Source organism: Pempheris klunzingeri, chromosome 22 (genome assembly GCF_042242105.1).
Source record: "Pempheris klunzingeri isolate RE-2024b chromosome 22, fPemKlu1.hap1, whole genome shotgun sequence".
NCBI classification, from domain to species: domain Eukaryota; kingdom Metazoa; phylum Chordata; class Actinopteri; order Acropomatiformes; family Pempheridae; genus Pempheris; species Pempheris klunzingeri.
In genome coordinates, this window is record NC_092033.1 from 1,330,179 (window position 1) to 1,343,200 (window position 13,022).

General features: G+C 41.7%; 4 protein-coding genes across 4 annotated transcripts in view; all 4 read right to left on the reverse strand.

Moving 5' to 3' along the window:
• Positions 1 to 1,433: 1,433 nt before the first annotated feature.
• Positions 1,434 to 3,704, reverse strand: LOC139221917 (histone H1-like). Its single transcript, XM_070853866.1, has 3 exons — positions 3,684 to 3,704; positions 2,803 to 3,088; positions 1,434 to 2,714 (listed from the first exon to the last, which is right to left on the reverse strand). Exons 2-3 carry the CDS (start codon positions 3,074 to 3,076, stop codon positions 2,023 to 2,025), a joined length of 966 nt encoding a protein of 321 aa, XP_070709967.1. The 5' UTR covers positions 3,077 to 3,088; positions 3,684 to 3,704; the 3' UTR covers positions 1,434 to 2,022.
• Positions 3,705 to 6,193: 2,489 nt separating this feature from the next.
• Positions 6,194 to 6,707, reverse strand: LOC139221933 (histone H2B 1/2-like). The gene has a single exon (XM_070853880.1). It carries the CDS (start codon positions 6,705 to 6,707, stop codon positions 6,339 to 6,341), a length of 369 nt encoding a protein of 122 aa, XP_070709981.1. The 3' UTR covers positions 6,194 to 6,338.
• Positions 6,708 to 7,435: 728 nt separating this feature from the next.
• Positions 7,436 to 13,022, reverse strand: part of LOC139221922 (histone H4-like) — a 29,411-nt gene continuing 23,824 nt past the window's right edge. The window contains exon 2 of the mRNA XM_070853870.1: positions 7,436 to 7,819. Within this exon, the coding sequence (XP_070709971.1) occupies positions 7,496 to 7,819 (324 nt within the window). The 3' untranslated portion in view covers positions 7,436 to 7,495. The remainder of the gene's footprint in view (positions 7,820 to 13,022) is intronic.
• LOC139221930 (late histone H2A.L3) lies at positions 9,113 to 9,610 on the reverse strand. The gene has a single exon (XM_070853877.1). The coding sequence runs from the start codon at positions 9,592 to 9,594 to the stop codon at positions 9,205 to 9,207; it is 390 nt and encodes a 129-aa protein (XP_070709978.1). The 5' UTR covers positions 9,595 to 9,610; the 3' UTR covers positions 9,113 to 9,204.

Here is a 13,022-nt window from a genome sequence, read left to right on the forward strand (position 1 = left end):
TATAAATAAAAACAGTAGTCACTCCAGTCTACACCAATAGATTGTGGTTTCTTCTCTTTTAAAACAAAGTGTAAAAAACATTGTGTTAGTCGCTGAGTGTCATATCTTAATCAATACATTTTAGGTTAACGAGATTATTAGGTTGGACATTTTAATCAATACATTATGTAATATTCACACCAAGTGATGTCTCAACATTTGATACCACATGAATCTGGTCTGGACATCCAGGGTCAGTAATTCAGTGTTTTTAAGCATCTGCAAAGAAACAAAACAGCTTTTATTTTCCTAGAAATCACAGGAAGTCTTCTGTCCCATCAGGCACAGTGAAGATTAAGAAACAGCTGATTTTTTTTTTTATTGTTTTTTGTTTCATCCTCACCTTCCTGATTGACAGCTTTATTTTAACCCTAAGTTTACAACACGTTTCATTTTCTTTTACATGTTTCTTCATGTGTGATTCGTTCTTTTACCACCGACTTCAGGCCAGTTTGTGACATTGCTCAGTACAATTTACTTCAATTATTTAAATTAAATTGTTCGTGTTCATTTATCTGTTTGGTGCCTAATGTGTATTTAACTTTATGCCCAATTTGAGGCCAATTTAGATTCTATGGTGGACAAATGCCTCCTTCATTTCATTTACTTATATGATGTTCACTTTACAAAATTACAGAATCTTTCTTCTTGTCCTCCAAATCCAAAATAAGCAGAAATCAGACCCGGAGGAGCAGAACCGCCTGAATGGTTGCCACAAAAGTAAAACATGGACTACAAGTACTAAAAGTACTACAAGCTTGTAATAAATCCTGATTGATCAATCCAACATTACAAACACATGATTCAGGAGCTGCTCTTCAGATTAGGGCTTTCACACCGGCAGGGCTCCCAAACCTGATTTTGAACCAGCCGGCGTGTTCAAAACGGGAAAAAAATGGTTTGGAACCTGAAAAGTTGGTTCTCAACTGGAACCAAAAAATAGTCGGTTCTTCTCTCGCGAACTGTGCGAACTTCTTTGCTGCTGGTTTCTTGACCAGTGCCTTCTTCTGGGACTTCTTGGGGGCAGCTACTTTCTTGGCCACCGCTGGCTTCTTTGCTGGCAGTTTCTTGGCCGCTGCTTTCTTAGCGACGGGCTTTTTGACTTCAGCTAGTGTGTTTTTAGCCATTTTCTTGACATGCTTGGCGGCTTTGGCCTCTTGGGCAGCTTGAAAGAGCCGGTGGCCCCGAAACCTTTGGTCTGGGTCAGGGTCCCATCACGCACCAGGTTTAAGGTGACGATGTTGCTGTGGTTGTAGCTTTTAGCCACATCCACTCCTTTGGCGGCCAAAACCTTTTTGAGCGCCGGCTGTGAGAGCCCCTTATGCTCCCTGGACTCAGCCACAGCAGTGATGATCTGCTCCTGGAGGGTGGGAGCTTCCTGTCTGGGATGTGGAGCCTGAAGGTTGCTGGATGTTGCCAAAAAGCATGAACCAAGAAAATTTTGTATTTAACAATGAATGATCCAAAAAACAGTTCAAAATATAGTTATATATACACATATATTTAGAGAAATATTACGTCGCTACAATTATTCAATATCATATTCAATTCAATTATACAATATCATCTCCTCCTGCATTATAATCTGGTGATAGAAGACAGCAGGGGGATTGTTTTGTGTGAGAGGAAAGACAAACAGATTTATGACCACAGGTCGTAGAATATAAGTTGTTCTTTTGAGTATTTAACATGACAATTTGATTTTGATGGAAAAGTCAACCACAGAGAAAATTTTCAATAAACATACAACGGGGAACGGATTCAAAGGATCTCTGCAAGTGCTTTATAGTTGTACTGTGCGTCTAATCTCTACCTAACCTTCAGCAACCCACATGGAAAAGTTGCCCCCACACAATGGTTACCAAAGTGTGGGTTGTGGCCCCCTGGTGGGTCGTGTAAGTACAGCAGGTGGGCTGCAAGAAGTAATTTACAATAAATCAATTTTCAAGGGTTAAAAAGGTAGAGAGAGCCGTCTCCCTGCGGCTACTGCGGCTTCTTGGCCGCTGCTGCCGCCATCTTGATCACTTCCACCTTCCTGGCAGCTGCTTCCTTCTCTTCCATGGCCAAAATCTCAGCCACAGCCGCTTCCTCTGCATCTACTTTCTTCATTGCAGCATTCTTTTCAGCCGCTGCCGCCTTATCAGCCGCCTTCTTGGCGTCTTCTTTCTTCAGTGTGGACTCCTTGGTTGCTGTTTTCAGTGCCGCAGCTGCCTTCTTGGCTGCTGTTTTCGCTTCCGCAGCTGCCTCCTTGGCAGTTTCTGCCTCCTTGGTGGCTTGTTTATTCACTGCGGCCGCCTTTTCAGCCGCCTTCTTGGCAGTTTCCGCCTTCTTGGCTGCTGTTTTTGCCGCCGCAGTTGCCCTCTTGGCTGCTCCCGCCTTCAGCTTGAAGAAGATGATGCCATTGTTGTTGGTCTGGGTCAGAGTCCCTTCACGCACCAAGTTTAAGGTGACCCTGTTGATGTCCTTGTTGCTTTTGACCACATCCACTCCTTTGGCGGCCAAAATCTTTTTGAGCGCCGGCTGTGAGAGCCCCTTACGCTCCCTGGACTCAGCCACAGCAGCGATGATCTGCTCCTCAAGGGTGGGAGCTTCCTGTCTGGAAAGTGGAGCCTGAAGGTTGCTGGACGTTGTGGCTGCTGGAGCTTCGTCTCTCATCTCCACCTCAGTGCTGTCCGCTGTGTTTGTTGAGACAGATCACATATTACAATGGTTATATTTTCAATTCTGACTGAAAATACAAATAAAATCAGTTGTGTGACTGACCTGCTGGTCCTGAACTGGTGCCTGGCAGCGTCTGCACCAGATCGTTCCTGTTTATCTTCTCTAAAACCTTCTTGGTCACCTTCAGAGCTCCATCAAGTGTGTAGGCCTTCACCATCAGATCCACCGTTTCCCCCCTCTCTGCCTTCTCCAACTGGCACTGTTTGATGGGCTTGTAGCCGCCCAGGACCTCAGGCTCCTTCAGATGCCACAGGAAAGCCTTGAATTCCTTGTCTGTTAAATCCTGCAGAATACTGAAAAGCACCATTGGCCCCATCGTGGCTCCCTGCTGAAACCAGAAGGAAAAATGTGACACCAAACTATCAGAGCAGCAACAGAAGCTCTGATCGACACCAGAGCAGGTTTTAGCTCTGGAAATAGTTGCTGAGTTCAAACCAGCTCATCACACATTAAAGTCTCCTCACAGAGTGACTCAGCCGCTCTGATTAGCTCTGCTGTCCTTGTACCTGCTCTTTAAAACTACAGTACAACTAGTTGCACAGGTCTGACAGGTTCTAACAATATTTTCATTTTTAAAACTAAATGCAAATAACATCATCTACAAGACTCCAGAAAATGCAGTGAACACAATCTACTATCTACTACTGCATCACTGGTGTTATAGGACACATAAATATGAATCAAACAAAGTCCTGCTCAAACTGACGGGATGAGAAATCAACAGTGAGACATAATTTCCCTATAAATTATACACGTTAACAAGACATGCTGGTTGTAACAACTGTCGCTGTGTTCAACAGATTCGCTGATCACAGGTAGACTGTGGTTTATTTTCCAGGAAGTTGGTTACAACTCTAATCTCTCTTTTCATCTGTGGAAACTAAATCAGAACCCGTAACAACAAAGGAAGAACTTTGACTTACACTTTGATGAACAGAGATGACTTCCAGATGTCCAAAAGGGAAATAAAACAGTGAAAATATCGTTCAAAGATGCCACAGTTCTTCCTGTTTCTTTCGGATGAGCTGCAGTGAGCGGGCTGAGCCCTGATTGGTCAGACTGAGAGAGAGAGGAGAAAGAGCGGGAGAGAGGAGCCAATCAGCAGAGGACACACTACAGGCCAAATCCACCTGGTGGAGAGTTGCGGAAAAAAAAAAAAAATCAAAAAACTTTATCTATATAGCACCAATTCATAACAGCGTTATCAAGACGCTTTCCAAACAAAGAGAGAGACAACACAAACAGGGACGAGGTTCCAAAATGCAACTGGTAGTGGTGTCGTCGCGAACTAATTGGTTTTTCTCATATTTTTTCTGTTAAAGCCGCAATACAAATAATATATATTCGATATGTGTTCTTTACGTTAAGATAACGGGCAATAGAAGCTGTTCGACTGGGCTGCAACAGTCTCTGTTACTTGCTCCACTAGACTCTTGATGAATTTGCCACCTTTAATGTATTTCATAAACGCTAAATGGAAATTAGGTTTACACTGAAGTGACAGCGCCCTCTAGTGGCCGCAGGAGTTGTGCCTCTTGTCTGTTACGCTGACACCAAACTAATTCTTTCAAGTGACTTCGCTGTCACTGACAAAGTCAAAATAAAACCATGAGAGTTTTGATAGAGCTCCCATCACCTCCATGGTTTTGTGTTAGGTCATGAATAACATATTTTAACATACGTTTATCCTGAATAATGAGCGTGAACGTTGTCAGCAGCCAACAGGAAGCAAACCAGGTAGATAGTAAACATGAAGGATGTGAAGAAGTCTTAGTCATCTCAGACTGAGGAAGAGGAGGAGAAACTGGTGGCGTGTTGTCCTTTTGTTACAATGATGGAAAAAAGTGGACAGAAACCTCACAGAGTGCTGTAATGTTAATCAATATAGCTAGCTAGCTACTGTCTGCAGTGATGTACTGTAAGCTGACGTTAGCTCCTGTTTGCTATTAGCCTATGTCGTCGTGTTGGTTTTTTTCGATGAAGGACAGGCAACTTCTCTCATTTAAGGTGTTTTATTTTCTGTGTGAATAAGTATTGATCTTGATCAAGGACTCAGTCTGAGCTCTGAAAACCACAGTCAGCAAGCTGTTAGTCTGCAGCCAACAGGTCCCAGAGTGAACCCTGAAACACATATGTAGTAACAGTATATACATTCCAGCATGAATACAATTATTTCTGATTGGTCGTCTAGTTGGGGAGTAACCGTGGTTTAGACTTGGCCCTCCCTTGCTGGTCCCAGCCTCTTGGCATCACAACCTTCCAGTCAGTATCCACCTGCAAAGAAAGTATCCCCCTGATGGCCTTTCCCTATCATGTGAGTGCTCCATACAGTAGAGACATTCTGAGAGCGTCCCTCTCCTGCAGCTATCTCATCCTTTCATTACAATAAGGTCGTCTACCAGCCATAAACGTCCCACCTGACCATCATGTGTCTGACCCTTCAGAACCTGGGGCCAGTGCTGGTTCCCCTCAATAACAACTATGGGGTATGGCTCTTCCCTGTAGCGATACATTGCATTAATGTCTCTCCCTGCAAATATAATACAGCACATACATTGTTAGTAAGAACTGAGCATCCAGTGTATCATAGAAGGTGGCTCTAATGGTTGATTATGTAGTACTATTAGTTCACTCACAGGTCACTTAGTTCAAATAAAGGTTATTCAGTTTAATATAGTGTAGTTATTTTATATGGTGTAGTTATACAATGGCTAATGTTAATTCAAATCCAGTGTTTTACAATGTTAGTTATACATGTAATATTGTTAGTACAAATTTAAGGCACACAGTGTAATGTGTTTGAGCCCTTTATAAGTAGTGATTAAAAGTAGTATTAAATTCCCCACACCTACAAGCTGACAAAGACTTCTAGATGGATCTGTATAAATGTGGCTGCAGAGCTGCTCTTACTGCTGCTGTAATAATGCTCTGTATTTGTCCTAAAAGTCGTCCTGAATCAGATCTTTACAGATCACCTGGGTGACCAAGGCAGATCTTGGGTCTGATCCACGAGGAGGTCTTCACCTACACCGAGCACACCAAGAGGAAGACGTGGTGTACGCCCTTTCAGCATTCAAATATAGACTATTCAGACATAGAAAAGTCATTGAAGTAAATCTAAATATATATAGATCAAACCTGAACTATGAATATGGCAGAATATAAAGACCATTTCATTCAAATTTGCATATTTCTGATGCATTCACTTTATAAGTTATGAAGCATTGATCCCTCCTACACTGAAGTAGAGTAGAAAGGATCAGTAATAATGGACCTGTAGTCACTTTTGCAGCAGCTCACTCCCTTATAAGGTCATAACAGTCTGCTCATCCTCCAAAATAAAAGCCAGCATCCAGACTTCCAGTTCACTGCATGTCAGGATCAGTTAGTACTTCACTGACGTGAAACTAGTTTTATATCACCTTAGCTAATTAAATCCAGCTACACTGAGAACAGTTCAGTCTAGTTACAGGACAATTATCAAACCAGGAGTCAGGACATTAAACAGGACAGCAGCTCTTTCCTGCAGCAGTGGGCGGCCCTGAAAAGGGCCTTTGTGTTGCTGGATGTCAGCAGCTTTACTTGGAGCTGGTGTACTTGGTGACCGCCTTGGTGCCCTCGGACACGGCGTGCTTGGCCAGCTCACCGGGCAGCAGCAGGCGGACGGCGGTCTGGATCTCCCTGGAGGTGATGGTGGAGCGCTTGTTGTAGTGAGCCAGACGGGAGGCCTCACCGGCGATGCGCTCAAAGATGTCGCTGACGAACGAGTTCATGATCAGCATGGCCTTGGAGGAGATACCGGTGTCCGGGTGCACCTGCTTCAGCACCTTGTACACGTAGATGGCGTAGCTCTCCTTCCTGGTCCTCCTCTTCTTCTTGCCGGTCTTGGTCACTTTGGACACGGCCTTCTTGGAGCCTTTCTTCGGGGCTTTCACGGTCTCAGGCATGTTTCCCTTTCGTTGTTGTACCGACTAGGATAGAGTGGAAAAAGTGACCGAGCACTACATTTATATCAACGTGATGCAAATAAGACTGTACTGTTGCTCGCATCCGATTGGTTGGCTTTTGAGGGAGACTGAGCATGCGCAATACTGAGACTAATACAATTTTGTTTTTAAAACTGAATAATAATAATAATGCATTTTATTGGTGCACTTTACACTTTACATTAGCAAATCTCAAAATAATTGAGTAAATAATAACTGTAATAAATAACAAGAGTGAAATATCACTACCAAACCAAACGTTTCTGGCATTTCATTGTTTTGATTATAGACTTTAGATTTAAAACACGTTGATTTATTCTCATTTCATCCTTAAATCATCTCTCTGTTGTAATGAGACAGCTGCTCTTTAAATTAACTCAGGTTTGACTATGAACCTCCTAGAACGGTTAGTAGTACAGACAGCAACATCGGGAAAGATGTTTTATTCTTTACTATATATAAATATATTTATAGTGAAAGGTGTTAATGTCAACACATGTAAAAGTTTTATTTACTTTCTTTACTATCAATAACGGTAGTATAGGATATTATTATGATATGTTAGTCATATTATTGTAATGATAATTCAATTTTAATAAAAATAAAATACGCAATATATCAGTATGAAGTGTATTAAAGCAACATTCAAAAATAAAATAAGGCACATATAAGGAAACAGCCTCTCCAGGTTGAGTGTGTGGCCCTTAAAAGGGCCTTTGGGTGTCAGATTGAGGGGATGAGGGTCTGGTTTAACCTCCGAAGCCGTACAGGGTTCGGCCCTGCCTCTTGAGGGCGTACACCACGTCCATGGCGGTGACCGTCTTCCTCTTGGCGTGCTCGGTGTAGGTGACGGCGTCCCGGATGACGTTCTCCAGGAAGACCTTGAGCACACCGCGGGTCTCCTCGTAGATCAGACCCGAGATACGTTTGACTCCGCCGCGGCGAGCCAGACGGCGGATGGCGGGCTTGGTGATTCCCTGGATGTTATCACGGAGGACTTTCCGGTGGCGCTTGGCGCCTCCTTTACCGAGTCCCTTTCCTCCTTTGCCTCTTCCGCTCATGATGCTGATGTTCTCTGAACTGTTCAGTCAATGTTCGGTTTGTCAGCAGAGCTTCGCTTATTGAAGCTTGACTGCGGACGTGTTAGAAGACAGATGACGCTGGTTTCAGTGGGAGGAGCCAAACTCAGCTTCCTACAGTTACAGAGAAAATTATATTTTGTTTTTATTTCCAAATGTCTTAAGATACATTTTGATTTATAAACATTTTAATGACAAGAATTCACAAGAGACCAGATCGATTCATCCTGTAATGTGTTTTATTTACTGCCAATAAGTAACATCAATAATAAGAAAGATAACTTTATAGGCATGTAGCAAAAGAAAATAGAGCCAAATGTCACTTTACATTCAGTTATTATGGTTTAAAAAGACTTTTCTTAAATAAGGAACAAACTAAAGTCAAACTTTCTGATTAAAGTAACTCGTATTTTTATCTGTGATCAGACTTTAAGGGTTCAAGGTTCATTTGTCATCTTTCCACAGTGAAGCTGAAGGTTTAATCCCGTCATGATACAAACACAATAAACTGTTAAAACAGATCATTTGATTCAGAGAAGAACAGACAGGAAACAACTAATCTAAATCTAATGTCTGTAGTTTATCTACATTCACTCGTTTCTCCTCAGGAAATGATTCTGCAGAACATTTTTTAAAGTGCATCTGTGGAGACAAACATTAACAGGATGATGATATTGTGGCCTAAATCTTCACAAGATAAATTATTTTAGGCAGGTTTTGTTGCTCTTTGTTGGTTTTAATTATTTATGTGATGCTATAAAAGAGGGTAAGATGACGTCCATGGACCAAGAGAGGATCCAGAATCACCATCAGGTGTTTTAAACACTGACGATGGCTCACTGTACATTAATCTGAACATCAGTTTCACACTGAAGGACAATAATCTGACATTAGTTCAATAATTATTTAACTGCTTAAACTATAGATCATCATTTCTGTCTGCAGAAACAGAAGTGATCTGTTTGAACTGAATATTGTTTGTTTATTTATCAAGATTGAGTGAAAGCATTTTAAGTGGAGCACAAACTGAGGTAGCAAAGATTCTGGAGAGGATTCAGAGTAAAATAACTAGAAACTAATTTAATGCAGCACTTTTACTGCTCACATGTATTTAGTTTCTTATTTACACTCCTGGAGGTCACTGACTTCAAACCCCAAACCTGCAATATATGGTTTATTTATACTTCAGTTGTTAAAGGACTCCTTTGTCTCGGTATAATTTTATGTCTTTGACTTGATTTTTGAAATCTCATTGTGAGCAAGTCAGATATGATAAACTGGATTAAAATGACTCGGTGTTTTAATAGAATGAGCTCTTGATGTAGGAGTGGGTGGCTCTTAAAAGAGCCTTTGTGTTGGTGTGAGCTGGTCCCGGGTGTTTACTTGGACTTGGCGGCCTTGTCGGTCTTCTTGGGCAGCAGGACCGCCTGGATGTTGGGCAGCACGCCGCCCTGAGCGATGGTGACTCCGCCCAGCAGCTTGTTGAGCTCCTCGTCGTTGCGGACGGCCAGCTGCAGGTGACGGGGGATGATCCGGGTCTTCTTGTTGTCGCGGGCGGCGTTTCCGGCCAACTCCAGGATCTCAGCGGTCAGGTACTCCAGCACGGCCGCCAGGTAGACCGGAGCTCCGGCTCCCACACGCTGAGCGTAGTTTCCCTTCCTCAGCAGCCTGTGGACACGGCCCACCGGGAACTGGAGCCCGGCACGGGATGAGCGGCTCTTAGCCTTGGCTCTGGCCTTTCCTGCTCCTTTACCGCCACGTCCAGACATCTTGGATTATTGTTTTCGACGAGTTAACGTTGAGAAATACAGCTGAGCGGTGAAACCGAGTTTATATAGAAAAGCAGCTGCTCGCTCATTGGTCAAAATTTACGTATCTACAATCGGCCAATCAGAAGAGAGCAGCTGTCAAGTTCCGTTATTAAAGACTAAGTTTCCACTTCCTGTTATTTTGAATTTCAAAATAATAGCTGACAGAGTCAACCGGAAGTTATTGTTATAAATTCCAATCGACTGATGCTTTTAACTTCACCAGATGTTACTGTTAGAGAAACTCTTCCTGTTCAGGGATCAATAAAAGATGAAACATAAAGCAGCAGTATAAAACCTGCTGATAGAAACAAAGCTGCAGTGAAGGGGAGAAGTGTAAAAGTATTGACAACAGATCTCTGATCAATCAGTTAATTTAGTAAAATATAATATTTAGTTTTGTAAACAGGATGTTTATATGAGGCTCATGAGGGGTTCAGACCAATGACACAGTGTTTTACTGATAATCAATATTATTGGAGTCTGATCACTTCCTATTGATACAGACAGCGTTAGTGTCTAATTCCTGAAAATACTGAAGCTGTAAAACCAAAGCGTTCAGTTTACACATGTTCAGTCTAGTTTGCTCTCAGTGCTCCATCACTTCAGTTAACAATCCAACAAACGTCTAATATATATAATCTATAATCAATATATTCACATGTGTTTATGTTTCTACAAACCTGAGGAATCAAACTGGAATGAAACTACAGACCTTCTTCTGCTCAGCTGCTCATTTACAGCAAAATCTGAATGACGACAATTATAAACTACAGCTCTGATTCTGTTTCAGCTCAAACAGGTTTCTTGTTATATAATAAAAGAATTAAAGGCTTTGAGTTCAGCTGAAGACTAAACAGGACTGTTAGCAATGATTTGATTTGATAACCTTTGATCAAACGGGGATAAATGATTGATCAGTGAGTCGAACAAAGTCCGAGCTGATAACTTCATCTGATTCTGGACGGTTTGATCTGGATGTTGAATCGTTATCCAGAGGAACTGACTGTTTCAGCTCTTATTAAACCTGTTAAACTCAAACCGTCCAGCCAGAAATCGATGCTGATAAAACCACGTGACTGTTCGGTGTCCTGAGGGAAACTTTACCTTTTTATCTCCACACGAATAAATAATAAAGTTCTTCACGTGACAAGATGAATCTATTTTTATTTAAAAACCACACGAGGGAGAAAATAGATGTGATATAATAAATATTAGATCGACATGTTTGTTCCTCTTCTCGTCTAGACTGAGAGAAATCAGTTTAGAAACAGATTATTTCACTCATCTGATCAGACCAATAATGACGTCATGTGTGTTAAAGTTAATAGCAAATTTATTCATTCAGTTTTTATCAACAGTCTAAAATCACAAGAAGCCTCCATCAGGAAGAACTCCTGACTCGTTCACTTATTTCTGATGCTGTGAAAAGAGTCGGGGGCCTCTGACGGCGTCCTGCAGCGCTGAACTTTATTTCTACCGTATTTGGTTTACATCCAAAGTAACTTTACCTGTCATCTTGTTTCACATTCATCACTTTCTATTAGTCAGTACATTAACAACAGGTTCATCCTAACAATATCCTGATGTTCATATTAATGACTAATATCATTCAGACTTCTTCCACACAGTCTGTGACACTAAACTTTAGACCAGATTCTCTTTATTATCTGTTATTGGCCCAAACGTCCACTTGTCCATGTGTGTTTCTCTATCGGAGCAGAAGGACTTTGACTGATTACAAACAAAAACTCTTTCTAACCTTCTTTGTTCTTTTTCTTAGATTTTTCTTTCCTTTTGTAAATTCAGCCTTTTTATATCATAAATCTTTTCTTATTGTTTTGTGGTAACTCTGCTCCCCGTGGAGTCACAGATAGGTTTTTAAATTAGTGAGCTGATGTTTGTATTATGGATTAGAGTGAATATAATAGTGTGTGTCACATTTTCTATTCATGTGTTTGTATTCATGGTGGAGCTCACTTTAACTTTCTCTGCTGCTGTAACAGCAGAATTTCCTCCTGGGGATCAATAAAGTCTTTCTGTCTATCTAAAGAAGAGTTTTCTGCTTTTCAACCTGCGATTCATCACAAACATTCAAAGAATCAGAATCAGGTTTATTGTCATTATACGGCAAAGTATAATGAAATTCCATCTGACCTCCCATATGACATTTATAAACAAGACAATAAAGACAATAAATAAAGATATAAAAATAGGCAAAAAGGAAATATATATATATAAATATATAAATACACACACACAATTATCAAGAATAACAGTTACAAAATAAAAATAAACACTATGTACAGAGCAGTGCAGCATGAAAGAGTGAGTACCAGTGTTTGTACAAAGACTCTGTGCTTAGAGGCTGCTGAGGTCGTCCTGCTGAGGAGTTTAGGAAAACAGGGGGGAGGCTGTGATGGAGGCCACAGCTCTGGGTAGAAGCTGGTCCTCAGCCTGTTCGTGGTGAGTTTCCAGGGTGTGTGGTGTCCAGTGTGATGCTCCCGGCCTTCTTCTTCCTCCGTCTGCTGGCACAGAGCGTGTGGAGGTGAGGGAGCTCCGGCCGATGATCCTCTGAGCTGCCTTCACCTCTCTGCGGGGCTTCACCCTCTTTGTGAGGACGCTCTCCACGGTGCTGCGGTAGAAGTTGAGCTTCAGCTCCTTGGGGGAGTTTGGCCTTTCTCAGCTTTCTGAGGGAGAAGAGTCTTTGCTGAGCTGAGCTTCTTCCTCACCAGGTTTGAGGTGTTGGTAGTCCGAGACATCTGAGTGGAGACACTGACTCCAAGAAACCTGAGACTCTCCACACTTTCCACAGCTTGTCCATGGATGTGGAAACTCACAAGAGGAGAAACGATTTAAGAGCCAAGAGAAGAACTGAGGAGATGTTTTCAGTGAAGTTAAAGTTAAGGTGAAACTTAAAGTTAAGGTTAAAGTTAAAGTTAAAGTTAAGGTTAAAGTTAAGGTTAAGGTTAAAGTTAAGGTTAAAGTTAAGGTGGGCTGACTTCAGCTCAGCCTGAATCTACTTTTTCTTTCCACATCAAGCTTTTTGCCGACAAACAGACCGTTGACGCTCTTTAATCTGTCGTCACGACACATTACCAACGTTTGAGTGGACGTGAAGGGACGACAGTGATAATCTGTAAAGTGATTAAAGGTGATTAAGGTCATTACCTGGATCCTTCAGGCTGGACACACATGGGACAGTGGAAGGAAACTAAAGAGATCTATTGTGATCAAATGAACAACAGATGAGAAAACTACACATCTGGAGGTTTAAGTAATAAAAAAAAAGAAACTGCAGTAAAGTAAAAGTCCCTGAAGTACTTCAGTAAATGTACTCAGTTACTTCCCACCTCTGGAGTCACTTTGTGGATTCAGTAGATTTAGGA

Bases quoted from the DNA above. Each gene is read 5' to 3' on its own strand.
- LOC139221917 (XM_070853866.1), bottom strand. From the start codon at position 3,076: ATGGGGCCAATGGTGCTTTTCAGTATTCTGCAGGATTTAACAGACAAG. The intron at 2,715-2,802 runs GTCAGTCACACA...CAACAAACACAG, and splicing joins CACCAGTTCAGGACCAGCAG to CGGACAGCACTGAGGTGGAG.
- LOC139221933 (XM_070853880.1), bottom strand. From the start codon at position 6,707: ATGCCTGAGACCGTGAAAGCCCCGAAGAAAGGCTCCAAGAAGGCCGTG.
- LOC139221930 (XM_070853877.1), bottom strand. From the start codon at position 9,594: ATGTCTGGACGTGGCGGTAAAGGAGCAGGAAAGGCCAGAGCCAAGGCT.